Source organism: Macaca nemestrina, chromosome 17, assembly GCF_043159975.1.
Source record: "Macaca nemestrina isolate mMacNem1 chromosome 17, mMacNem.hap1, whole genome shotgun sequence".
Lineage (NCBI taxonomy): Eukaryota > Metazoa > Chordata > Mammalia > Primates > Cercopithecidae > Macaca > Macaca nemestrina.
Window position 1 is genome coordinate 45813887 of NC_092141.1, and position 27705 is coordinate 45841591.

Consider the following 27705-nt stretch of genomic DNA (forward strand, 5'->3'; position numbering starts at 1 on the left):
TGAGATGGAGTCTCGCTCTGTCGCCCAGGCTGGAGTGCAGTGGCATGATCTCGGCTCACTGCAAGCTCTGCCTCCTGGGTTCACGCTATTCTCCTGCCTCAGCCTCCCTAGTAGCTGGGACTACAGGTGCCTGCCACGACACTCAGCTAATTTAGTTTTTGTATTTTTAGTAGAGACAGGGTTTCACTGTGTTAGCCAGGATGGTCTCAATCTCCTGATTTCGTGATTCGCCCACGTTGGCCTCCCAAAGTGCTGGGATTACAGGTATGAGCCACTACTCCTGGCCAGGCATGTATCTTTATTTATTTATTTGTTTGTTTGTTTATTTATTTATTTTTGAGACGGAGTCTCGCTCTTTCGCCCAGGCTGGACTGCAGTGGCATGATCTCGGCTTACTGCAAACTCTACCTCCCGGGTTCACGCCATTCTCCTGCCTCAGCCTCCTGAGTAGCTGGGACTACAGGTGCCCGCCACCGCGCCTGGCTAAATTTTTGTATTTTTAGTAGAGACGGGGTTTCACCGTGTTAGCCAGGATGGTCTCGATCTCCTGACCTCGTGATCCACCCGCCTCAGCCTCCCAGAGTGCTGAGATTATAGGCGTGAGTCTCTGCACCTGGCCGCATGTATCTATTTTTAACTGGAAAATTGAAGAGCTTATGAATTAGTAATGATTTGGGTCATTTAGTACCAACTGTCTCATAAAGGAAACAAAATTTTTTTTAAAGTCATTCTACTTTGTGATGCCTTCCAGCAAGGTATAAGACTTTCCTCTTTTTGTAAATTTGTCTCTCCATATGCATTGTACCCTTATTGTATTACATTGTTCCCTTATCGTATTACATTGTTCATCTGTTTCTTCTTAATTTATTAAACCTCATATATTGAGGAAATTAGCTCTATGTCTAGCATATTATGTTTACAAATATGTTTCCAGATTGTCATATGTCACTTGTCTTGTTTATTTATTTACTTTTTGGCCTTCTGTGCATTAAGTTTTTTTTAAAATTCTAAGCTGGCTCACTTTGTAATCCCAACACTTTGGGAGGCTGAGGTGGGCTGATCACTTGAGGTAGGGAATTTGAGACCAGTCTGGCCAACATGGTGAACTTTCATCTCTGCTAAAAGTATGAAAAAATTAGCCAGATGTGGTGGTGCACACCTGTAATCCCAGCTACTTGGGAGGCTGAGGCAGGAAAATCACTTGAACCCAGGAGTTGGAAGTTGCAATGAGCTGAGATCACACCACTGCATTCCAGCCTAGGTGACAGAAACAGAGCAAGACCCTGTCTCAAAACAAACAAACAAACAAAAAACAACAGCAAACTTCCATGTTTTCTTATTTGTTTCAATTTGTTATATTAAAATCTTAGACCCTGTGGAATTTTATTTGGTATAAGGAGTGAATAGGGAACTAAAATTTTTTTCAAATGTCTGAATAATTGTCTTAATACCATATGTTGGTGTTTTGTCTTATGTGGACTAATTGTCTTAATATCATATGTTGATAATCTGTGTTTTCTCTATTGGACTTTAATGCAACTTTAATTGTATACTGATTTTCCATATATATTCAAGTCTGTCTCTGGACCTCTTCTGTTTCTGTATTTGTATACCAATACCAGCTTGTTTTAATTACTATGGCCTTATATGTTATAAAATCCAGTAGAGTGGAGAGGCATACCAATATTTTAGGCAACTCAGTATTTTCTCCCTACAGTGATCTTCAGAATCATCGCAATCCCAATTAGAATTCTAGCAGAATTTTTTTTGTAGAAATTTCTGCTAAAGCTTTGGCTTTCTTCAAACACTCTCATAATAAGCAGATACTACTCTTGGGCCTTCCAGAAAGTCAACAAGCAAAGTGCCTTGCACATCCAAAAAACCTATTGCCGTTGCCTTTGCTCTTGACTTGTCAACTTTTGCTTTGACTGGACCACTTCCACCTCTTGGTAGTCATTGGTTTAATTGTGCTTTGTCTTCATGATCAAACTGGTAAAACCATGTTTCATCTTCTGTTAAAGTTCTTCAAAGAAATGCTTTAGGACCTTGATCCCACTTGTTTAAAATTTCTTTTGAAATCTCTGCTCTTATCTGCAGCTGATTTGGGAGCAGTGGTTTTGGCACCCATCAGATGGAAAATTTGCTCAACTTATTTTCATTAAGAATTGGTAGGTAGAAGTACAGATGTGGTGGCTCATGTTTGTAATCCCAGCACTTTGGGAGGCTGAGGTGGGTGGATCATCTGAGGTTAGGAGTTTGAAACCAGCCTGGCCAACATGGTGAAATCCCGTCTCTACTAAAAATACAAAATTAACCAAGCATGGTGGCGCATGCCTGTAGTCTCAGCTACCTGGGAGGCTGAGGCAGGAGAATCGCTTGAACCTAGGAGGCGGAGGTTCCAGTGAGCCGAGATCATGCCATTGCACTCCAGCCTGGGCAAAAAGAAACTCCGTCTCAAAAACAAATAACAAAACAAAGAATTGGTAGGGAGGCCAGGTGCAGTGGTTCACCTATAATCCCCGCGCTTTGGGAAGCTGAGGTAGGAGGATCAATTGAGGCCAGGAATTTTGAGACCAGATTGGGCAACATAGCAAGACTCCATCTATACAAAAAAATAGGGCCAGGAGCAGTGGCTCACGCTTGTAATCCCAGTACTTTGGGAGGCCAAGGTGGAAGGATTGCTTGAGGCCAGGAGTTCAAAACCAGCCTGGCCAACATGGTGAAACCCTGTCTCTACTAAAAAAAAAAAAAAAAAAAAAAAAAAAAAAAAAATTAGCTGGATATGGTAGCTGGTGCCTATAATCCCAGCTACTCGGGAGGCTGAGGCAGGAGAATCGCTTCCACCCGGGAGGCAGAGGTTGCAGTGAGCCAAAGCCGAGATCACACCACTGCACTCCAGCCTTGGTGACACAGTAAACTCTAAAAAGAAAAAGAAAAATTAGCTGCACGTGGTAGCGCATGTCTGTAGTCCCAGCTACTTGGGAGGCTGAGGCAGGAGGATTGCTTTAGCCCAAGAGTTTGAGGTTACAGTGAGCTGTGATCATGCCTGTGTACTCTAGCCTGGCTGACAGAACAAAACCCTATCTCGAAAAAAATATATATATGGTGTAAGCTGAAGCAGTTCAGATGGCTGTGGTGTTGGCTGTTGTTTCTGCTATTAATCAACAGTCCTCTTTAATTAGGGCATGAACAAGATGAATTTTTTCCTTATAAATTGACGTGGGTGGTCTGCTGCTATAGACTTCATCTTCAATGTTATCTTGTTCCTTCTTAATGGGCGGTGTGGTGCTACGGACTTCATCTTCAATATTATCTTGTTCCTTCTTAAAACAGGTTATCCATTTGTAAACAGCTGATTTCTCTGGGGCCTTGCCCCCATAATCTTTTCATAAAGCATCAGTGATTTCACTATTCTTCTCCCCAAGCTTCACTGTAAATTTGAAGTTTGTTCTTGCTTCAGTTTTAAGAAGAATTCATGTTGCTTTTTTCAAACTGCTGTCTTATCCTTCTTAGTGTCCCAGACTGGATCCAGTTCACCCATATTATAACAAGTTGGTATGAGTTTATTTTGGTGCAAAAAATTTGAAATTTTTGCATAGTTTCTTCATAATATGGATTTTCCATGAACTTTTTGAAGGCCCCCTTATGTATAGATCAGTTAAAGAGAATAGCTAGTCCACAAACCCATGCATATATGGTCAATTAGTTCTCAACAGAGGTAAAAGGTAAATCAGCAGGGAAAAGAAAGTCTTTTCACAAACAGTGCTGGATCCATGTAGAAAAAACTGAACATCAAACCTAACTTTACATTGTAAGCAAAAATTAACTTCAAATGACTCAGACTGAAGTTTAAAACTATAAAAGTTCTAGAAGAAAACATAGGAAAAAAATTTTTGTGGCCTTGAGATATGTAAAGATTCCTTAGCACAACAGCAACAAAAATTTTTTAAAAAGAAAAAATTGATATATTGGACTTATCAAAACTAAAAATGTTCATTCTTCAAAAGATAACATTAAGAAAATGAAAAGGCAAGCCACAGATGGGAAAATATTCGCAAAATGTATATCAAGGGACTTGTATCTACTCACTAAAGAAGATAATACACATGGTGGTAAGCACATAAAAGACATTCAACATCAGTAGCCATCAGGCAAATTAAAACCACAATACAATACTACTACATACTCATTAGAATGGCTAAAAATAGAAAGAGTGACTGTACCAAGTATGGGCAAGGATGTACAGAAACAAGCTCTCATAGTGTTGATGGTAAAATGGTACAACCACTTTGGAAAATAGTTTGACTTTTTTTTTTTTTTAAATTAAACGTATATTTACCATATTACCCAGCTATTCTACTTGTCAATATTTACCTAAGAGACAGGAAAATACACATCTTCAGGAAGACTTGTACACAAATTTTCATAGCAACATTACTTATAGCCAAAAGCTAGAAATGACCCAAATGTTCCTCAACAGGTAAATGATGAACTGTACCTCCATACAATGAAATACTACCTAGTAATAAAATGGTAAGTTGTTGATACATGCTGCAACCTAGATGAACTTCAGAATAACTATCTTGAGTGAAAGAAGCCAGACAAAAATTAGTACATATGACGTGATTCCATTTATATAAAATTCCAGAAAAGGCAAACTAATCTATAGTGGCAGAAATTAGATTGGTGGTTGCCTATGCATGGAGTGATGGATTATAAGGGGTCATGAGGAAATTTGGAGAAGTGTTAGAAATAACCTAGAATGTGGTAATGGCTTTTTGGCTGTGTAGATATGTCAAAACTCATCGAATTAGATACTTTGAATATATGCAGATTATTGTATATATTTATGCCTCGGTGAAGTTGAAAAAAATTAAGAAATTAGAACTAGTCTTTGCTAGTTTTAGAACTAATTTAGAAATTAGAACTAGTCTTTGCTTTGTAGAACTAGTCTTTGCTTATTAAACTTAAAATTTTTTAAGTTAGGCCAGGCACGGTGGCTCACACCTGTAATCCCAGCACTGTGGGAGGCCAAGGCGGGCGGATCATGAGGTCAGGAGTTTGAGACCAGCCTGCCAACATGGTGAAACCCCATCTCCACTAAAAATACAAAAATTAGCTGGATGTGGTGGCATGCCTCTGTAGTCCCAGCTACTAGGGAGGCTGAGAATCACCTGGGAGACAGAGGTTGCAGTGAGCCAAGATCATGCCACTCCACTCCAGCCTGAGCAACAGAACAAGAGTCTGTCTCAAAAACAGAAAAAAAAAAATTTAGGTTAGTCTTGCATATTTATTCTCCCATACAAACTGTTAAGTCAGGTGGTCTAGTCACCAAAACAGGCCTCCCAAAGTGCTGGGATTACAGGCGTGAGCCACCGCGCCTGGCCAGTCATTGCTATTTTAAGTGAGATCTTTCATCATATTTATTTTTTAGTTGTTGGTTGTTTACATATAGAGAACCTGACTGCCTTATTGAAATTTCTCATTGTTTGGCCAGGTACAGTGGCTCACGCCTGTAATCCCAGCACTTTGGGAGGCCGAGGCAGGCGGATCACTTGAGGTCAGGTGTTTGAGACCAGCCTGGCCAAGATGGTGAAACCCCATTTCTACTAAAAATACAAAACAAAATTAGCCAGGCATGGTGGCGGATGCCTGTAATCCCAGCTACTCGGGAGGCTGAGGCAGAGAATTGCTTGAACCAGGGAGGCAGCGGTTGCAGTGAGCCGAGATCGCACCACTACACTCCAGTCTGGGCGACAGACTGAGACTTCGTCTCAAATAAAAAAAAAAAAAGAAATTTCTCATTGTTTAAGTTGCTTTTCAATTAAACCCCTGTTGTTTTCAAGTATACTCAGTACGCTGCTGAAATAGCCAACAAAGGGAAGATAGTGAGCTTCAGAGCTCTGATCATAGCAACACAGAACTTGCCTTTTCATTTTCATTTTTATACATCCTATTACTTTCTCTTATCTAGTTGCATCAGCTGTACTTTTTCTTTTTTTAATGTGAAGGTATGGCTCTCTTGCTGCACATACACCCAAGATTAAAACCTTTTTTCTTTTTTTTTTTTTTTTCAAGACAAGGTTTTCTCTATTACCCAGGCTGGAATGCAGTGGCGTGATCACAGCTCTCTGCAGCCTCAACCTCCCAGGCTCAAATGATCCTCCCCGCTCAGCCTCCTGAGTAGCTGGGACTACAGGCATGCACCACCACCCACCCTTGGCTAATTTTTAATTTTTTTTGAAGAGACGGGTCCTCACTATTTTGCCTAGACCGTTAAAATCTTTTACTTTTTAAAAATATATTTTAGAAATTACTTCCCAAGAAGAAGGTGCTACTATACAGTGGATATCATCTGTAGAAGCAAAGATTGAAGACAAAAAAGTTCCGAGAGAAAGTAAACTCACTTCCGGAAAGTTGGAGCATCTCAGAAAGGAAAAGGTAGAAAAATGTTTTGGGGCCAAAAGTGTATATATTTTCTGACCTAGTGACTTATTCACTGGACTTGGGTTATTCTGTTGTTAACATGAATATAGTTTTGTGAAGACAGAAGGTTAATTACATTCATTTAGATTTTACTTTAATGAAAACTTAAAGCAAAGTAGACATTTGTGCTGTGGGTGAACATTTTAAAGTTTAAATTACAGATACGTATATAAAATTCTTGACCTGCTCAAGTTTCAAGATTGATAGTATGTTTAGAATTATGTTTTTGAAATTTTGTAACCCCTTTCAATAAACAAAATTTGACTCCCTTTCTTCTCTGTGTTGAGCTCACCGGTTTAGAAGGATTTCCTCTGACACAGATTAGGGAGTTAGAATTCTTAAAGAAGGTGTTTTATGACTTGGGATTAAGAAGAGTAGGATATGGAAGAAACAACAAATACACCCTTTTTGTGTCTGCTGTACACCTGCCATATTCCTGATGGAGAGGTGTGTTCAGCTCACTTCAGGGATTAGTATGGCAATGCTTCAGTAACCCAGAAACCAGAATTTGGCTGTCTCTGGTCCAGACAATGGGGAAACAAATCAAATCAACACTACTAGACTCTACTTTTTGGCATTCAGTTTTAATAAGCAGAGTTTTAGGGTAAATCATCAAAAAGCATTGATACTTGTATGCTAACCACCATATTAAAATAGTAGATGGATTCAATGGCTGACTTCTAAGAAGTTTATTTAAGGTTAGAAGTTATGACTGTGACAATAACACATTAATATGAACAAAGCATAGACATTTTATGGAGGTTTTCTATGAAAGGGCATGAAATGTACCTAATATCTGTGATGATTTGGTTCTTGGATTTAACCAAAAGGTTTCATATGCTGCTAAAGGTTATCCCAGAAACTGTTAATGTTGCTTTATAACATCTGAGAATGTATTTATTTGGCCATATCCATAGGGGCCTCTTTACTTCACTTTTCAGATAAACTTCTTGCGAAATAAACACAAAATTCACGTCCAAGGAACCGATCTTCCTGACCCAATTGCTACGTTTCAGCAACTTGACCAGGAATATAAAATCAATTCTCGACTACTTCAGAACATTTTAGATGCAGGTTTCCAAATGCCTACGCCAATCCAAATGCAAGCCATCCCAGTTATGCTGCATGTGAGTATGAAGATCTAGAATGCCTGTAACATTCCTTCCTCTGTGTGTTTGCTCATTCTCTTCCCTCTCTTCTTGAAATTATTCTTTCCACCTTATCTCCCCTGTTAAAATCCTTCACTTCCTTTTAAGTTCATCAAATGCCCGTGCCTCCATAAAAGTTGCCTTGATCATTCCATCTAGATGTGATCTTCCTTTTCCAGTACCATTTCCTCCACACTGCAGTTCTCCTTGGTATTTGGTGTGTTCTTTTCCTTACAACATTTATTTTACATTTTACACTACTTTGTATTCGCACCAATCATATTTTTTTCATTTTACTACTGTGTAACCCCTTGGAGAATGGGGATTATGTTTCATTCGTTCATTGTTTATTTAGTTTATAATGCCCAGGAACTACTCCAGAAATACAAATGCTTTCTAAAGTTCTTGTATATAGCCTGACTTATTTTTCCCAATACTTTTTATAATTAAAGTACACTTTACATACAATAAAATGCATAGATTTTTAAGCGCCCTGTTTAGTGAGTTTCAGCAATGCATATCCTGTGTAACCACTATTCCAGTGAAGATGGAGAACATATGTATTACCCCAGACAATTTTCTTGTGCCCTTTCCAGTCAGTCCTCACCCTGCCCCTGCTCAGAGGCAATTTCTATTCTGATTTCTACTACTGTGTATTTCTTTTGCCTCTATTCTAGAGTTTTATATGAGTGGAATCACACATTAATCTTTTATTTCTGGTTTCTTTCACTTTGTGTAATGCTTTGAGATTCGTCTATATTACATATAGCAATAGTTTGTTACCGAGTAGTATTATGTTGTATGAATATACCACAATTTGTTATCCAGTCACTTGTTGATAGAGGTATGGATTAACTTAGGTTTTCGGACATTAAGTTTTTCTGAGGTTTGTTTCTGTAGCAATGAGAGTTGGGTTTTTTCCCCATGTAACCAAGATGGCCTTCAGTTCTGGTTTCCAAAGGATATAAGATACCTTTTCATCTATGCTAGTCCTTTTCATTTTCTTTGAGAGCTGTAATGAGAATACATTCATACATTTAAATGATGCTGTTGACTCATGTTATAGTAAATTTGCTTTTAATTTTTGTTTAAGATTGTTTCTGTCATGGCTTTAGCTTAAAGCTTTAAAAATCACAGTGGGGGCCGGGTGTGGTGGCTCACGCCTGTAATCCTAGCACTTTGGGAGGCCGAAGCAGGCGGGTCACAAGGTCAGGAGATTGAGACCATCTTGGCTAACACGGTGAAATCCCGTCTCTACTAAAAATACAAAAAATTAGCCAGGCGTGGTGGCGGGCGCCTGTAGTCCCAGCTACTTGAGAGACTGAGGCAAGAGAATGACGTGAACCCAGGAGGCGGAGCTTGCAGTGAGCCAAGATTGTGCCACTGCACTCCAGCCTGGGCGACAGAGCAAGACTGCGTCTCAAAAAAAAAAAATTCGCAGTGGGCCAGATATGGTGGCTCACGCCTGTAATCACGCCTTGTGGAATTTGCAAAGTGATATTTGGAAGCCCATGGAGGGCTTCCTCCCAGCACTTTGGGAGGCCAAGGCGGGCAGATCATGAGGTCAGGAGTTCAAGACCAGTCTGGCCAATATGGTGAAACCCTGTCTCTACTAAAAATACAAAAACTAGCTGGGCCAGTGACTTGTGCCTGTAGTCCCAGCTACTTGGGAGGCCGAGACAGAAGAATTGCTTGAACCCGGGAGGCGGAGGTTGCAGTGGGCCGAGATCGCGCCACTGCACTCCAGCCTGGGTGTCAGAGTGAGACTCTGTATCAAAAAAAAAAAAAATCACAGTGAGTTTTTGAAAATTGTGTCCTATAAATTACTCTGTCCCTCAGGTCATTGCTATTTTTTATTTCTTCAGCCATTCTGTTTTTAATAAAACCTTCCCTAGTGATTGAGCAGTACAGATACCAGGACAAAAAGTTGGTTTTATAATTTTATTTTGACAATAGTTAAGTGGAAAAGAAAAGTTGAAATAATGGATATAACTTAGGTTATGAATTCTCTTTGGGTTTTAGTTATCTGTATTCTTTACAACCATTCAAAGGGAATTCGAGGGCAATGCTCAGAAACTTTGTTGGGGCGACGGTGGCATGAATGGAGGATGTTGGGAAAGCAGGTATGACTTGAATGAATGGATTCATTACGTAAAATTTTATTTGTTTTTTTCTAGGGCTGGTAGCATTATTTGACCAGGCTCTGAAAAACTTATGTCCTTTCTTTGTAGTACTTAATCATATCCTATTTTTTAGGGTCGGGAACTTCTGGCTTCTGCTCCAACCGGATCTGGAAAAACATTAGCTTTTAGCATTCCTATTTTAATGCAGCTGAAACAGCCTGCGAATAAAGGCTTCAGAGCCCTGATTATATCACCAACACGGGAACTTGCCAGCCAGGTATGACTTGTAGCTGTTGAAGAGAATGTGATTGGTGTTTACTTCAGTGATCTTTCTTATTTGAAGGTAATAAAAAGATCTTTAAAAAGCAAGGCCCGTGTCTTCTGTCATGGTCAAGTATCCTCTGCACAGCAGAGCGCTCTGGATCTTACACCATGTGGGCAAATCTTTTAAGTCTTTCTATAAGTTCCTAAAACACAATGATTTTAATATTTACACTTCTTTGGTAAATGCTTTAAGGTCTTTGAAGTTGAAAGGCTAATGAAATATAGTCCTTCTTGGACATTTATTTTTCTTTTTTTTTTTTTTTTTTTTTTTTTTTGAGACGGAGTCTCGCTCTGTCACCCAGGCCGGAGTGCAGTGGCCAGATCTCAGCTCACTGCAAGCTCCGCCTCCCGGGTTCACGCCATTCTCCTGCCTCAGCCTCCCGAGTAGCTGGGACTACAGGCGCCTGCCACCTCGCCCGGCTAAGTTTTTGTATTTTTTAGTAGAGACGGGGTTTCACTGTGTTACCCAGGATGGTCTCGATCTCCTGACCTCGTGATCCGCCCGTCTCGGCCTCCCAAAGTGCTGGGATTACAGGCTTGAGCCACCGCGCCCGGCCTATTTTTCTTATCTAAAAAAAAAAATGAATATTCATCTTAGTTTTGATTTTTATTTATTTATTTGTTTGGTTTTAGCCACAGATTCTTACTCTGTTACCCAGGCTGGCATGCAGTGATGTGATCATGGCTTACTGCAACCTCAAATTCCTGGCCTCAAGAGATCTCCCGCTTTAGCCTCTTGAGTAACTGGGACCACAGGCACATGCCACTGCACGTGGTTAATTTTTTTCTTTTTGTAGAAACAAGGTCTCCCTATGTTACCCAGGCTGCTGTTGAACTCCTGGGTTCAAGTGATCCTCCCACCTTGGCCTACCAAATTACAGAGCTTACAGGCATGAGTCATTATGCCTGACTCATCTCAGTTTTTTTTTTGAGAAAAGAAAAGTATACAGTGATCTGTTCCACCCTCCCAGTGTGCTTAATATAAAACACATACCAAGTATGAGATAGTCTTGTAATAGTACTGTGTGTGTATGTGTATATATATGTATGTGTATGTGTGTGTGTGTGTATATATATATATATATATTTTTTTTTTTTTGAGACAGTCATACTCTGTGGACCAGGCTGGAGTGCAGTGGTGCCATCTCAGCTCACTGCAACCTCTGCCTCCCAGGTTCAAGTGATTCTCCTGCCTCAGCCTCCCAAGTAGCTGGGATTACAGGCGTGCACCATCATGCCTGGCTAATTGTTTTTGTGTTTTTAGTAGAGATAGGGTTTTGCCACGTTGGCCAGGCTGGTCTTGAACTCCTGGCCTCAACTGGAGTTCTGCCCACCTTGGCCTCCCAAAGTGCTAGGATTACAGGTGTGAGCCCCCGCGCCCAACCAATAGTACTGTATTCTGAAAACAATACGTAATAGATTAGTTTGTTTTTTTTTTTTTTTTTTGAGACAGAGTCTCGCTCTGTTGCCCAGGCTGGAGTGCAGTGGTGTGATCTCGGCTCACTGCAAGCTCCGCCTCCTGGGTTCACGCTATTCTCCTGCCTCAGGCTCCCGAGTCGCTGGGACTACAGGCACCCGCCACCACACCCGGCTAATTTTTTTGTCTTTTTTTAGTAGAGACGGGGTTTCACTGTGTTAGCCAGGATGGTCTTGATCTCCTGACCTCATGATCCGCCCGCCTCGGCCTCCCAAAGTGCTGGGATTACAGGCGTGAGCCACCGCGCCCGGCCGATTAGTTTTATCTCTGGGAACTAGTCTATTCCACCTGAAGAAATTATTGAATCTTTTTAGGCATTGAAGTTTCAAAATGCTGAGATTTCAGGTTCATCTACAGATAGTTATGAGTTTAATTTCAGATATTCATGGGTTGGTAATAGATTTATTTCATTCATCATGTAAAAGAGAGTATACATCTTGTCCAAGTATGTTAGCAGCTAATGTTTTTATCTTTTTTTTTTTTTTTTAGATTCACAGAGAGTTAATAAAAATTTCTGAGGGAACAGGATTCAGGATACATATGATCCACAAAGCAGCAGTGGCAGCCAAGAAATTTGGACCTAAATCATCTAAAAAGTTTGGTAAGGAATTCATACATGGGATGTAGAACATGTAAGGAATCTGGAAACTATAAATATCCTAATTGCTATGTAAGTATTGTTAAAGTATAGTCATGTATGTATAAAATTTGAATTTTAGAAGAACTAAAGAGATTCCCTTCTCACTCTACTGAGAAGTTATACATAACATATATACCAGTAGTTCTCAACTAGAGACAATCTTGCTCCCCACCTTTTACCACAGGGACATTTGGCAATAATCTGGAGACATTTTTAGTTGTCACCACTGGGGAGAAGTGCTACTAGCCTGTAGTTACTGGCCTATAGCCAAGGATGCTATTAAACATTCTGCAATGCACAAGACAGTCCCCTGCAACGAAGAGTTAGCTGGCCCAAAATGGTAACAGTGCTGAGGCTGAAAAATTCTGATATATACCATTGATTTTTAATCTGCCATGGAAATACTCTGGCAGACAAGAATGGCACACATAGCTGGGTGCAGTGGCTCACACCTGTAATCCCAGCTACAGGTATGGAGAAAGCTGAGGTGGGAGGATTGCTCGAGGCCAGGAGTTTGGGACCAGCCTTGGCAACATAGCGAGACTCAATCTCTAAAAGAAATTAAAAAAAAAAAAAAATAGCCAGGCATGGTGGTGCACGCCTGTAGTCCTAGCTACTTGGAAGTCTGAGGTGGGAAGATCGCTTGAGCCCAGGAGTTCAAGGCTGCCATGAGCTGTGATTGCACCACTGTACTCCAGCCTGAGCAACAGAGTGAGACTCCATCTTTAAAAAAACAGAAAGAATGGCTTACATCCTCACCCTTATATCAGCCAGAGAATCTGCTTTCATCTACTTTTCTTTCTTTTTGTTTTTTGACTTGTCCACTTGGAGATAAGCTTTCATCTGTTGTTGTTGTTGTTGTTGTTGTTGTTTTAAATCTAGGGCCTCTGCATAAAATTCCATGTTAAAAAAATGATTTTCCTGGGGAAAAAAAAGGTTTGAAAATTAAATTGTTCCTGCCTCTTAGAAATGGAGAAGAGGCTGGGTGTTGTGGCTCATGCCTGTAATCCCAGCATTTTGGGAGGCTGAGGCAGGGAGATTGCTTGAGCCCTGGAATTCAAGACCAGCCTGGACAACATAGGGAGACCTTGTTTCTACAAAAATAAAAGTAAAAAAAAAAATTTACCATCTCTACTAAAAATACAAAAAATTAGCCGGGTGTGGTGGGGGGCACCTGTGGTGCCAGCTACTCAGGAGGCTGAGGCAGGAGAATGGCATGAACCCAGGAGGCAGAGCTTGCAGTGAGCCGAGATCACGCCACTGCACTCCAGCCTGGGTGACAGAATTAGACTCCATCTCAAAAAATAATAATAAATAAAAATTAGCCAGGTGCAGTGGCATGTGCCTGTAGTACCAGCTACTCAGAATGCTGATGCCAGAGGATCTCTTGAGCCCAGGAGTTTGAGGTTGCATGCAGTGAGCTCTGATCACACCATTGTACTCCATCCAGCCTGGGTGACAGAGCAAGACCCTGTCTCAAAAAAAGAAAAAGAGAAAGCTGCTCAGATATAATAAAAGGAAAGTAGGGATATAATAGTTTTGTGTTGTTGGCTCTGACTACTTCCCACTTCAGGCTATTAACTGAAGTTGAGGAGGCTTAATTCCTAGTTCAAGAGAGACAAATCCTGATTTTTGCAATTTCTACCATTTGTTTCTCCTATAGATATTCTTGTGACTACTCCAAATCGACTAATCTATTTATTAAAGCAAGATCCCCCAGGAATCGACCTAACAAGGTATAGATGATATTTTCATGTCTTTCATATGTATTTTTCATTCCATTGATTACATTTTGTCCTCCATTGCTTGTATTTTTTCCCTTTGGAGCTTGCTGTTTGCTACCTTCCGTCAGTGTTGGCACTGAGAATAATGTTGTTTTTTTTTTTTTTAAAAACTCATAAAAGAAAACTATCTGGTCTGGAAGAAAGTTATACATTTTGATAAGCATTTAGTACAGAATTCCCCTAGACCTTTTTGCATGTTTCAGCAATGGTGATGGAGTTAGTGAAGTTTATGAAAAGCTCTGTTGTCGTTAATGGAACCTTGTATCTTTGAGGCTATTGGAATAGGTACATTGAGCTATGTTTATCTAGCTTTTACCTTTTTCCTGCTGTGTTAGTCCGTTTTCATGCTGCTCTAAACAGCTACTTGAGACTGGGTAATTTATAAAGAACGGAAGGTTTAATTGACCCACAAGTCAGGGCATGACTGGGGAGGCCTTAGGAAACTTATAGTCATGGCAGAAGAGGAAGCAAGGCACATCTCACATGGTGGCAGATGACGGGGGTGGAGAGAGAGAGAGTGCCCCCATGATCCAATCATCTCCCACCAGGTCCTTCCCTCAACACATGGGGATTACAATTTGAGATGAGATATGGGTGGGGATACACAGTCAAACCATATCACCTGCTTATTTTTCTTTTCTTTTTTTTTTTTTCTGGTATGATAAAGTGGATCTGAGAAGCAGCATCATAGTTTGACTTTCTCATGTGTCCACTGCCCCCATGGTTTAGTGAAGTGTCTTGGATCTTTCAGTTCAATATCCACAAGTTGTTTTGTTATTTCTTAGTGTTGAGTGGCTTGTAGTAGACGAATCAGATAAACTGTTTGAAGATGGCAAAACTGGGTTCAGAGACCAGCTGGCTTCCATTTTCCTGGCCTGCACATCCCACAAGGTCCGAAGAGCTATGTTCAGTGCAACTTTTGCATATGATGTTGAACAGTGGTGCAAACTCAACCTGGACAATGTCATCAGTGTGTCCATTGGAGCAAGGTATTTAATTGTTTTTCAACATTATCCCATTGATTTTCTTTTTTTTAAATACAAGTCTTTTTTTTAAGACTGAAGGAAATAGGTTTCTTGGCCTGAGACTAGCAAGGGAGAGAGTTTTACTGATTGAAATGTGTTCTTTTAAGCCAAGATTGTTCAAGGATGTTCTGTTTTAGAATAATCTAAAAGAAGGTTTTTATATCATGTTAACATTCCTATCATGCTTTTAGGTGTTTTTTTCCATCCACAGAGTATAATATGAGCTCTGTGGCCACCCAGAAGATTTAGTTTCTTTGATGACTTAAATAAGTGGACCACAGAGGAAGAATCTGATGTTACTGAGCCACTTGATTTATATTTCCGTTTAAAAAATATTTTGGGGAGCATTTTATGGTAAATAAATGCTCAGTGATAAAAAAAAGTTTAAAGAAATTATGATATTGCTACCTGATGGATTATTATGTAACCCCTGAAATGATGTAGGAAGACTGTAGCTATATGAAAAAGTGTTTGTAATACCATATTAAATGAAAAAGTAGCCAATGGAACTGTAAAAAATACCCTATTTTAAACCTAAAATTCCTGTGTTTAAGAAGAAAGCAAGGTTGGGTATGGTGCCTCACACCTGTAATCCCAGCACTTTGGGAGGCAGAGGCAGGTGGATCACCCGAGGTCAGGAGTTCAAGACCAGCCTGACCAAAATGGTGAAACCCTGTCTCTTCCCAAAATACAAAAATTGCCATATGTCTATAGTCCCAGCTACTTGGGAGGCTGAGGCAGGAGAATTGCTTGAACTTGGGAGGTGGAGGTTGCAGTGGGCCAAGATCATCCCACTGCACTCCAGCCTGAGTGACAAAGTGAGACTCCATCTTAAAAAAAGGGAAAGCAGAATGAGTTCACATAAACATAATTTAAAGGCTGACAGTAGAATGGGAAAAATATTTATGATACAACATAGTACATTGTAACATCTTACAGAGTATTAATAAAGTCTTAATATATCTCACCCCCAACTGTTGGTCTATAAATAAATCTTTGCTAATCATTATGAAAAATGTTTAACCATGTGTAATAACAACCTTAAAAATGTTTTTATTATTTTACTCAATAATTTTACAGTTAGAAATTTTTTATAATTAATCAGATACATGAAAATTCATGACTGAAACATAAGTTTTAATGGTTGGCATTTCAAGATAGTTTTAAAATTAGAAGAAAGCATTTAAAAATAACAATTTTTGTCTTCAAGTTAAAGTATAAAAAATTAAGTACTTATTAATATTGACAGTGGAAAAATTGATTTTGTTGGAGTTGTGTGTAAATGTTTTCATTTATTTAGAGTTCAGGGGGAAAAAGCAAAAATTGACTCTTACAAACTACAAGGTATATTTTCTTCTCAGGAATTCTGCAGTAGAAACTGTAGAACAAGAACTTCTGTTTGTTGGATCTGAGACTGGAAAACTTCTGGCCATGAGAGAACTTGTTAAAAAGGTATATTTGGATTACCTTCTTGAATTTTGGTAAAGTTTGCCAAGTCTTATATTTCTGGTGGGAGGCTATTACAGTGGTAGCATTGTGTCATCATCATCTTGCCTCGTATTCAGTAATCCACTGGTGAATTGATAAGAAAGTACATTGTGCCAACTATATGATCATCCTGCATCCTATTTAGTAATCTAGCAGTAAACTGTTAAGAAGCATATTGTCCCAACTCTTATTCCAACGGACAGAAGCTTGCCTCTCAGAATATGGTGAGTTGTCTTTTCGCAGCTCAGATTAGACTAGGAAACAATCTACCTGATGCCCTGAGAATCTCATTTTTCCACATTTGTCTGCTCCATCCCTCTGCTGGTTTCTTATAGAAGAATTGGGGTGTTGTAGGACACTGAGTGGGGTTTTCTGTTTTTATCCTATCAGTAAGTACTGAGTAGAAGGCATAGTTGAAAGTTAAGTACTGAGGTGTCAGCGCTGGACAATACAAGAAATCTCCTAAGTTCTGCCCCTGGAATTTAGTCTTATTTAGAGGGATAAAATAAATACACTTCTGTAAGATAATCTCTGATAAACTGTCATAAAGGGCTAAAGAGTACTTTTTTAAGCATCCATATCATCATAATGGGGCCATCAGGGTGAGCTGAATTGGTTGAGCCTTATAGAAGAAATGCTACTAAACTGATCCTTGAAAGATTTTCAAGACAAAAAAAAAGGTGAAGGGGAAGAGCAAGGATGGCTGGGGGAGCAGCTTGAGTAAAGCCTTAAGAGATGGAAGCGAACACCATGTGTTTGAAGACTAATGAAGCAGTTACCAGTCTAAGGCAAACAGCTTATGGTATGGAATTAAAGAAAACCAGGTTGGACAGGAAAGTTGGGGACAGGATATTTTTGAAGAATGTGACTACATAATTTGTTTTTGTTTTTGTTTTTGAGACAGAGTCTCGTTCTTTCACCCAGGTTGGAGTGCAGTGGTGTCATCTTGGCTCACTGCAAGCCCTGCCTCCTGGGTTCACACCATTCTCCCTCAGCCTCCCGAGTACTTGGGACTACAGGTGCCTGCCACCACGCCCAGCTAATTGTGACTACATAATTTTTAAGGAAAATTAGTTAAACAGTAATATGTAAGGTGAATTATAATGGGAAAGATGGAAAGTAAGGAAACCAATCAGGCTTTTAAACTGGGCTAGGCAGAGATGAGGAAGAAATAAGGGCAGCAGCCTTAGTGGTGGGACATTACGTATAGTTGGAGGATGAAAGGGAAAAGTTTGCAAGTACCTGGTGACTATAGAAATGGTTTGCTTTAGTGGTTAAGAGCGTGGACTCTGGAGCCAGGCTATTTGGGTAGAAGTTCTAGCTCCACCACTGCAGCTTTGCACAACTTAACCTCTCTTCCACATTTTCCTTGTCTGTAAAATGGGATAATAATATCTACCTCATAGAGCTGTTTTACTATTAATTTGTTAGTACAAGCATAGCACTTATTATATAATAGTGCTTGGCACATAGTAAATGCTAAATGTATTTTATTAATATTCTTAAGAGAATCATTTGGTACTAGGAAATTTAAGGTTTTCCAGGATATTCACTTGGAGATTATACACCAGAGATTTTTAGCCATGTATGACCTTTGGGAGGTCTGCAGACCCTCTAAAATTATATGTAAGATTTTTGTGCGAATGAGTGGTTGCTTATTGGAAAGTTTCTTAGCTTTCATAAGATTCCAAAAGAGGTGTTTAAACCATCATAAAAAGGCTAAGAAATTTGGCCAGGCGCGGTGGCTCACGCCTGTAATTCTAGCACTTTGGGAGGCTGAAGTGGGCGGATCATCAGGTCAGGAGTTTGAGACCAGCCTGACCAACATGGTGAAACCCCATCTCTACTAAAAATACAAAAAAATTAGCCAGGCGTGGTAGTGCACGCCTGTAATCCCAGCTACTCAGGAGGCCGAGACAGGAGAATCACTTGAACCTGGGAGGCAGAGGTTGCAGTGAGCCGAGATTGCGCCACTGTATTCCAGCCTGGGCAACAGAGCGACAGTCGGTCTCAAAAAAAAAAAAAAAAGGGAAAAAAAGGCTAAAAAACTCTAATATGAACAGTTAAAAAGATAGAAAGCTGGTTTGAGAGAGAGTAAGGGTTTGATAGTGTAAATGTAAAAATAATTTGCTTAGATACACAGACATCAGATGTAGTTAAAAAAAATTTTGCGTAGAGCTAGTAGTAGAGATTCAGCTCAGTAAAATAAAGATTATATTGAAAGAACAGAACCAAGAACTAAGCTTGGGGAGAGCACCAGAATTAGGATAATAATGAGTTAATGAGGGATGAAATACCACCTGTGGGGTACAGTGTACGCCACTGGGGTGATGGGTACACTAAAAGCCCAGATTTCACCAGTATGCAATATATCTGTGTAACACAACTGCATTTGTACCCCTAAATCCATAAGAATAAAAAAATTTCACCCCAAAAAACCAAATGAATTAAAAAGATAGTTATTTCATTTTAAGCAGAATAAAAAAAGGTTTTGAGGCACAGAAGTCAAGAGATGATTATTTCAAAGTTTGGGCATCTGTTATTGTAGAGGGGTGTTGGGGGATTGATTAGACAAGATTATTGGAATTAGCAAGATGGAGAATATAGTTGAAGTTGAGTGGAAATAACCAATTGGAGAGAATGGTGAGGAAGATGGAGGCAGAGTTAGACCACTAGCCCAAGAAATTTGGCCAAGAAAGTACATTAAATTGAATTGGGTTCTTAGAAGCTACAATCATAATATGAAATACTGACCAATTGTATTCTTGATTGAGTTATGTGTGCCAATTTTTGCCTTCTTTTAGGGTTTCAATCCACCTGTTCTTGTTTTTGTTCAGTCCATTGAAAGGGCTAAAGAACTTTTTCATGAGCTCATATATGAAGGTATTAATGTGGATGTTATTCATGCAGAGAGAACACAACAGCAGGTAAAGTCAAATGTATACTTTGAAACTCAGAAGAGCTACTTGATTTTAAATTATTGACTTTAAATTTATGAAGTACCTGTTTTCATTCTAAAGTAATTTAATATATATTTTGTTAACCAGAGAGATAACACAGTCCACAGTTTCAGAGCAGGAAGAATCTGGGTTCTGATTTGTACGGCTTTGCTAGCAAGAGGGATTGATTTTAAAGGTGTGAACTTGGTGATCAACTATGACTTTCCAACCAGCTCAGTGGAATATATCCACAGGATAGGTGAGTTGTCTTTTTTTCCTTCCCCTCTGTCACCCACTGATCTGTCTTAGCACCCCTGCTATTCCTGGCACACATGCTCATTTCTTAGTGCTATGAAAATCCAGTGACTTTTGTAAACGAATTTTGAGAGCCTCCATCCACCCAAAATGTGTTTTTTAATGGTCTAATTTTTCTTAGGTCGAACTGGAAGAGCAGGGAATAAGGGAAAAGCAATTACATTTTTCACTGAAGATGATAAACCATTATTAAGAAGGTAAACTAGAAAAAATAACCTAGTGCTATTGGCAGAATTGCTTCATTATTCTTATATGTATATTCAATTAAGAGATAATTACGGAACGGCTACGTCCCAGATTCTACTGATAATGGTGTTAGTTAACCATATTTTAGCCATGGGAAAGGAAAAATGATCAAAGGGCCTTGTTTTTGCCCTTCCATTATTAGATTTTGGAAATGCATATTCAAAGTGGAATAATGTTCATTGTAAGTTTCAGATTCACAGGACTTTTTCAGTGGTTGACGTTAGATTTTAATGTAGAAGATGAGTTTCCTGCATTTTGACTGTCTACAGTAATCTTTGCTTGATGGTGATTGATAACACTTCACATTTCTAGGTAATGAAATCTAGTTTTGGCCAAAGGGGGTTTGTACTTAGATCTATTTATTGGTTTTGGTAAATATTTTGATTGTGCTTTCTGAGCTTTGGCTCTGCCACCTGTCAGCCTTTGTATCGCTTTGAGCAGATTCAAGTGTGCGTGTGTAGAGGGGTATATTCCAGCAACCTAGATCCACCATAGGCCTCAGCAACTGCAAGCATGTGAATCTCATGACCCAAATAATTAACTATGCACCTCAGTTTTCCGTCTGTGAAATGAGGATAGTGACAGTATTTACAACACAGGCTTGTTGTGAAGAGTGAAGAAGTTACTATACACAAAAAACTTGGCAACAGTGCCAGCCCCATAGTAGGCACTTCCACTTAATGAATTTAAGCTTGACTCTGGCTTCAGTCAGTGCTTCGTCCAAGATTGATTGAGTTTACCAGCTTTATAGGATTTGATAAATGTTGAAATAAGTGTTATCTCTAGTTATTCATCAGTGCATTAATTTCAGCCCAGTGGATAGTTCTCTCTGTAATCCAATGTGCTTACATCAGGTAATAATTGATAACGTATCAGAACACTTTGTGGATTACTTTGTGTAGTTTTAGTTCCCTCTAACGTTGTGCAGAGGGTTTACATTCATAAACATCCGTTTAGCAAGATACAAGTTTATGGGTTTCTTTTTCAGCGTTGCCAATGTTATACAGCAGGCCGGGTGTCCTGTACCAGAATACATAAAAGGTTTTCAGAAACTACTAAGGTACAATCTTGAATTTACCTGAATCTTAGACTCTCTGTCTCTTTGTATATACACTCTTTTTTTTTTTTTTTTTTTTCTTGCTCTGTTGCCCAGGCTGGAATGCAGTGGCATGATCACAGCTCACTAGATAGCCTTGATCTCCGGGGCTCAAGTGATCCTCCTGCCTCAATCCCCTGAGTAGCTGGGACTACAGGCATGCGTCACCATGCCTGGCTATAATATTTTTTAGATTTATGGGGAGTAGAAATGGGGTCTTGCTATGTTAACCAGGCTAATCTTGAACTCCTGGTCTCAAGTGATCCTATCTTATATCTTTGCATCCCAAAGTGCTAGGATTACAGGCATGAGTCACTGTGCCCAGCCCAAAACTGCTTGTGAATATTATATATTATTTCCTTGCCAGTTTTTTATCCTTTATTTATTTATTTTTTTAATTTTTTTTCCTTGAGATGAAGTCTCAGCTCATTGCAACCTCTGCCTTCCAGATTTAAGCAGTTCTCCTGCCTCAGCCTTTCAAGTGGCTAGAATTACAGGTGTGTGCCACTACGCTCAGCTAATCTTTGTATTTTTAGTAGAGACGGGGTTTCATCATGTTGGCCAGGCTGGTCTCAAACTCCTGACCTCAAGTGATCTGCCTGCCTCGGCCTCCTAAAGTGCTGGGATTATAGGCATGAGCTACTGTACCCAGCCTTATCCTTGAAATTTTAAGTATTCAGATTCTTTTAAAAGTATTCAGTATAAGCAAAATATGCTAAGAATTATTTTGGTTCATAAAACCAGTAAAAAACTTAATTGATCAAAATCAAACTCTGATGCTTGTTAACATAGGATATAAGGTTAGCACAGGACATATTTTTATCACAGTCAGTAGCTTTTTAAAAGGTGGATTGAATTTATCATCCCTTTGAGTTAGCTCTCTAAATGCTATTAGGTGACCTCATTTATTAAAGTAGTTAACAGCCCCACCTTAAACCAGTAAATGGTTTTAAAAAATGAATTTTGTGGCCGGATGCAGTAGCCCACGCCTGTAATCCCAGCATTTTGGGAGGTCGAGGTGGGCGGATCACCTGAGGTCGGGAGTTTGAGACCAGCCTGACCAACATGGAGAAACCCCATCTCTACTTAAAACACAAAAAAAAATTTATCTGGGCATGGCGGTGCATGCCTGTAATCCCAGCTACTCGGGAGGCTGAGGCAGGAGAATCGCCTGAACCCAGGAGGCAGAGGTTGCAGTGAGCCGAGATTCCACCATTGCACTCCAGCCTGGGCAACAAGAGCAAAACTCCGTCTCAAAGAAACAAAAAATGAATTTTGTGATCAAGGATCAAAACTAATTCTAGCTTTAACTCTTCTAATTGAAGTTGGACTTAATTTGTTTCCTCTTTTACTTTGTAACTTTCAGCAAACAAAAGAAAAAGATGATTAAGAAACCATTGGAAAGGGAGAGCATTAGTACAACTCCAAAATGTTTCTTAGAAAAAGCTAAGGATAAACGGTAAGTATGTGGTAAGAAAAATGGCTGTTTGACACCATCATAAAGTTATAGTAGGCATTATTTTTCCTTAGGGTAAATTTTTAGAAGTAAAATTGATACTACAGTCTGTTATAAAATGTGATAAAAATAATATATTTTAGGTTGCCTATAATTGGGGAATTTGTTTGTTTGTTTGTTTGTCGGTTTTTTTGGGATGGAGTCTCACACTGTTGCCCAGGCTGGAGTGCAGTAGTGTGATCTCGGCTCACTGCAACCTCTGCCTCCCGGGTTCAAGCTATTCTACTGCCTCATCCTCCCAAATAGCTGGGATTACAGGCTCCTGCCCACCACACCCAGCTAATTTTTTTGCATTTTTATTAGACACGGAGTTTCACCATGTTGGTCAGGCTGACCTCAGGTGATCCACCCGCCTCAGCCTTCCAGAGTGCTGGGATTACAGGCGTGAGCCACCGTGCCCGGCCAGGAATTTATTTTAATATTGGAATTTTTCTGTGTCAATATGTTGATGATCTGCTTTTTTCCATCTTGGAAAATATTATTTCAATTCCTTATAAATTAGAATTGTACTGCCCACCTTCTCTACACAACCCACATTAAGACATGCTACTAAGGCCAGTAGTTAGGACCATTGACTTACATGAATCTAGTCTTCTTTGAAGCTCCTTCATATTCTGGGCAGGATTTCAATATGATCTCAGGCTTATGCAGATGCACATTCTAACAGCTGTAAAAAGTATTACTTAGGTAAATTTGTGCTAGCTTAGCTGAGTTTTATGAGGATATTAAAGCATAGTTTTTTAGCATACATATAGACTCCCTTATTTTGCCCAGTAATACTAGGAAGCTTTATATTTTGAAAAGGATAGGTCAAGATATTCTGAACAGTTATACTCTTTCCACTATTTAAGGAAAATGGCACTCTTCACATTGTACCAGAACCAGGTTATTATATACTGTAGTAGAATTGTTCAAGTCTATAATTTGTTGGGTTTTTTTTCCCCTGAGAGTGCTATCAGTGGCCTAGGATATTACCATTGTGAAATATGCTAATGCTTATATCCAGTTACCTCACATCTGTTCTATAGAAGTCATTAGGAAAAAACTGTTTCCATAACCAGTAGGCATTTACCAAGTTGTCCTGCAAGGTACTTGGTGGTGGTTGGATATACAAATGAATATAAAATGAGACTTCTTTCCTGAAGCTGCGGAAAGAAGATTCGTGTACATGACAGAAAATTAGAGACTGGTTTTTAAATAAAATAGGAGTTTAGAGAAGAGAAAGATGATTGTGAATTGGTGTGGTTACAGAAGTTTCAACAAAGTAGAACTGTCTTTAAGGATAGGTAAAATTTAGGCATGGAGAAGGGAACAAGATGAACAGAGGCATGAAAATTAGAGTGTACTTTGTAATAAGTGAACAAGAGTTCACATGTTGGTATTGACTATGAGGAATAAAGGTCAGTTCAAATATACAATGTATATAGTGTCCCAAAATTTTATCGTACTTTTGTTTTAATACCTTAGGAAGGAAAAGTGCTACAAACTGAAAAAAGTATATTTGAATGATCAATCCTTTTAATTCCATTTGTACTTAATTCAGTTTTGGGAATGCTTCACATTCACTTTTTTTTTTTTTTTTTGAGATGGAATCTTGCTCTGCTGCCCTGTCGCCCAGGCTGGAGTGCAGTGGCGCAAACTCCGCTCACTGCAACCTCCACCTCCCAGGTTCAAGTGATTTTCGTGCCTCAGCCTTCTAGGTAGCTGAGATTACAGGCACCCGCCACCATACCCGGCTAATTTTTGTATTTTTACTAGAGACAGGGTTTCACCATGTTGGCCAGGCTAGTCTCGAACTCTTGGCCTCATGTGATCTTCCACCTCAGCCTCCCAAAGTGCTGGGATTACAAGTGTGAGCCACTGCACCTGGCCAACATTTTTAAATTTTAATTTTCTGTCGCAGCACTTTCTGGGTGACACGTAGACCGGTGGATTGGTAGCGAACCTTGTTATGCTTGGCCGCTTTGGTCACCTAATCTGTCTTAATAGACCTGTTGGTGGGAGAGGAGTGGGTCACATCAGAACTGTTATGCATGCATTACTCTTTGGATGGTCTTAAAGCCAAGATAACAAATGCAGTCCTTTCAGGCACTGAGCAGCAACTGATGAAAGTTTTTACAAAGGTCAAAAATCAACTAGAACATAAGATGGTGACTATGTTGAATTTTAATAAGATCCATCAGTATTTTAAATAATTATACTTTAAATGCTGATTTGTTTTTGTTTTGAGATGGAATCTCTGTCGCTAGGCTGGAGTGCGGTGGCGCGATCTCGGCTCACTGCAACCTCTGCCTCCCGGGCTTAAGTGGTTCTCCTGCCTCCGCCTCCTGAGTAGCTGGGATTACAGGCATGTACCACCATGCCCAGCTAATTTTTGTATTTTTAGTAAAGACAGGATTTCACCATGTTGGCCAGGATGGTCGTGATCTCCTGGCCTTGTGATCTGCCTGCCTCCGCCTCCCAAAGTGTTGGGGTTACAGGCATGAGCCACTGCACCTGCCTTCCTCTGAGGTTATTAAAACTTAATTTGTACTAAGACTTCGAAGACACTTGATATAAATCTTGTCATATCAGCCCCCTGCTTCGGGTGCTTTGGTTGTGTCTCCATTTTCTTCGTGTGTAAAGGCCATACTACTTAACATAGCATACAAGCAAGACCTGTCATGATCCCACTCTGGCTTCCCTCTGCACTGTCGATGTTTTCTTCATGATCCCACCCATGCCGATAGGCTCAGCTCATACCTCTGTGCTCATAGCTCTTAAGGGCATATCTTCAGCCCCAACTTCCCCATTGAGCTACAGACCTGAATCCTTGTTGCTTAGTGGACCTCACTTCAGGCACCACAAACTTGGCCCCATGCAGTGAGTGGGGGAGGAACTGGATTTGGAGCCAGAAGAACTGGTTCTAGTATCTACTTCCCTGTGTAGAGTTGGGATTTGGGATTATATGAGTTAGTACACACCAAAGAACTTTGTATTACTGTAATAATAGTTTGCAAACATTGATTATTTTCTCAAAACTTTTTTCCTTTGTCTGTTACCACTTAGTTAATGACATTCGACCTTCACTAGGCTATAGGATCAGAATGATAGGATTCATGTCTAACATGGATTACCAGTAAGTGATGACTGGCAAGTTACTCAACCACTCTGTGCCTCATTTTCCTCATCTGTAAACGGAGGATAATACTAGAATACTCCTCATAAGCTGTTAGGAAAATTACCTGAGTTAATACACGTAAAGCACTTAATAACAGTTTCTAGCACTTAGTAAGCACTGAATCAATGTGAACTCATTAGGTCAGGATCCGAATCTATCTGTCATAGCATGTAGTAATGTAGTTTACTGTGATGGTTTTGCCTCACTTAGGTGATTGTGATTTTCTAAAGGGCAGAGACCATGTCTAATGCATCTTTGTGTTCCTGGTGCCCGTTATTTGATACACAGTAGGTTTCAGTAAATGTTTATTAAACTGGTGGTAGGGTTATGGAAAGTAAATATATCTAGAATTTTTTATTCCGTTTTCCCTACTTTGCTCTTTGCAGGAAAAAGGTCACTGGTCAGAACAGCAAGAAGAAAGTAGCTCTTGAAGACAAAAGTTAAAAACAGACTTTAAAAATACCATCCCAGAAATGTAATTTTATGATCCCAACATGAATGGTGTTTTCATGGAATACTTGAAGTCTTACAGTCACCTGTACCAAACATTTGAGATCAACTACAAGTACATGGGACTGGTGAAAAATGATCCTAAGCTATCAAGTCAATTTCAATTTGTAGGTGCCTTTTTTTTTTTTTCTTTAGAGATGGGATCTTGCCATGTTGCCCAGGCTGCTCTTGAACTCCTGACCTCATGCAATCCTCCTGCCTCAGCCTCCCGAGTAGCTGAGGTTACAGGCACAAGCCGCTGCACCCAGCTCTGTAGGTGACTTTTAAATGATTATACAATGGAAATAACATTCATTGACATTGGTTTGAATCCAGAGAGATACTTCTTATAGAAGAACAAATGTTTATGCTAAAAATAACACCAAAATGTGGTAAACTCTTAAGGACTTTTCCCTTTGAGTGTGAAGGAAGGTGTGATGAATGCTGTGGAGAGGCATCTGGAACAGAAATTCAAAATAAAGCCTTGACATTAAATACCCCTTCCACTGCTCACTTTGTGGATGGTAGCATGGGCTGTCTACCAAGAAGAAACCTGCCGCTCTCTTAATTTTAGTATTTCCTAATTAGTTGATGGCCTTTTGTGTTGTGAACCACAACAAAGAGAGGCCTCTTTTGTGGCTGGTTATTCAAGTTCCCTGGGATTTTAAATTCTTTGGTCTATTAAGTATCCTTGTATTGGATACTTAATACCTTAGCCCTGCCATGATGTTGCACAAGATCATGATCGGCTTCTCTCTTTCTTCATTTTCCGTCATTTAACCATATTCTTTCCTGTCTCTTTTTCCATTTAAGATTATTTTATTTGAATACTGATAAACATTTTATCCTGATAAGGAAGAATGTTCCTGTTACTTGATATACCTCTGTCTTCATTCTGTTACAGCTTATCTTTCCTTAGGTTGATGGCGCCTCATTTAGTAAGTAGATCTCTGCCTAAGCTAAAGGATTATGATCATATGGTGTTGGAGACTATTAACTATTAGATTTTTCTGAGATACGAGTTTTGTACAATGGAATGAAAAATTGACTTCATACACGTAAGACTGTTGCCTAAGAATGACTTGAATGTTATCAGTACTACTACAGAACTATAATATACATTACCTTTTCTCAGCAGCATTTGAATTCAACTTATTTATTTCCTCTATTCGCAGCTTTTTCTAGAGTCAGAACAGGTGGACTTTGTTTTGAATATTTTAGATGGGACAAAAATTGTTCATCTTCAGAATTTATTTAATGATAGACCTGGTACAGGGTGTAAAAATACTTACAAGAATATGGTTTTTTTGTTTGTTCATGCAAACAGATCCTTTACCCAATATATATTCTGGAGGTAGGTATACTGGTGCAACCCATTTGCCAGCTGTGTGACTTTGAATAAGTTCTTAATTTCTCAGAGTTTCAGTGTTCTCATCTATGAAATTGTGT

The 27705-nt window shown here is 39.5% G+C and overlaps 1 protein-coding gene across 5 annotated transcripts in view; it reads left to right on the forward strand.

Moving 5' to 3' along the window:
- The window catches only part of LOC105476895 (DExD-box helicase 52), a 31120-nt gene extending 3727 nt beyond the window's left edge, over nt 1-27393 (forward strand). For 2 of the 5 annotated variants that reach the window (XM_071082782.1, XM_011733217.3), the window contains 13 exons: nt 6311-6441; nt 7428-7613; nt 9891-10034; nt 12048-12159; nt 13862-13934; nt 14768-14971; nt 16369-16459; nt 19300-19422; nt 19543-19693; nt 19871-19946; nt 20984-21055; nt 22458-22550; nt 26154-27393. In XM_071082782.1, coding sequence (XP_070938883.1) covers nt 6311-6441; nt 7428-7613; nt 9891-10034; nt 12048-12159; nt 13862-13934; nt 14768-14971; nt 16369-16459; nt 19300-19422; nt 19543-19693; nt 19871-19946; nt 20984-21055; nt 22458-22550; nt 26154-26211 — 1514 coding nt within the window. In that variant the 3' untranslated portion in view covers nt 26212-27393. Of the gene's footprint in view, nt 1-427; nt 2169-6310; nt 6442-7427; nt 7614-9890; nt 10035-12047; nt 12160-13861; nt 13935-14767; nt 14972-16368; nt 16460-19299; nt 19423-19542; nt 19694-19870; nt 19947-20181; nt 20308-20983; nt 21056-22457; nt 22551-26153 lie in introns of those variants that run through there. The other 3 variants (XM_011733220.3, XR_011615662.1, XM_071082783.1) reach the window with 3 other exon arrangements.
- The last annotated feature ends 312 nt before the right edge of the window (nt 27394-27705 follow it).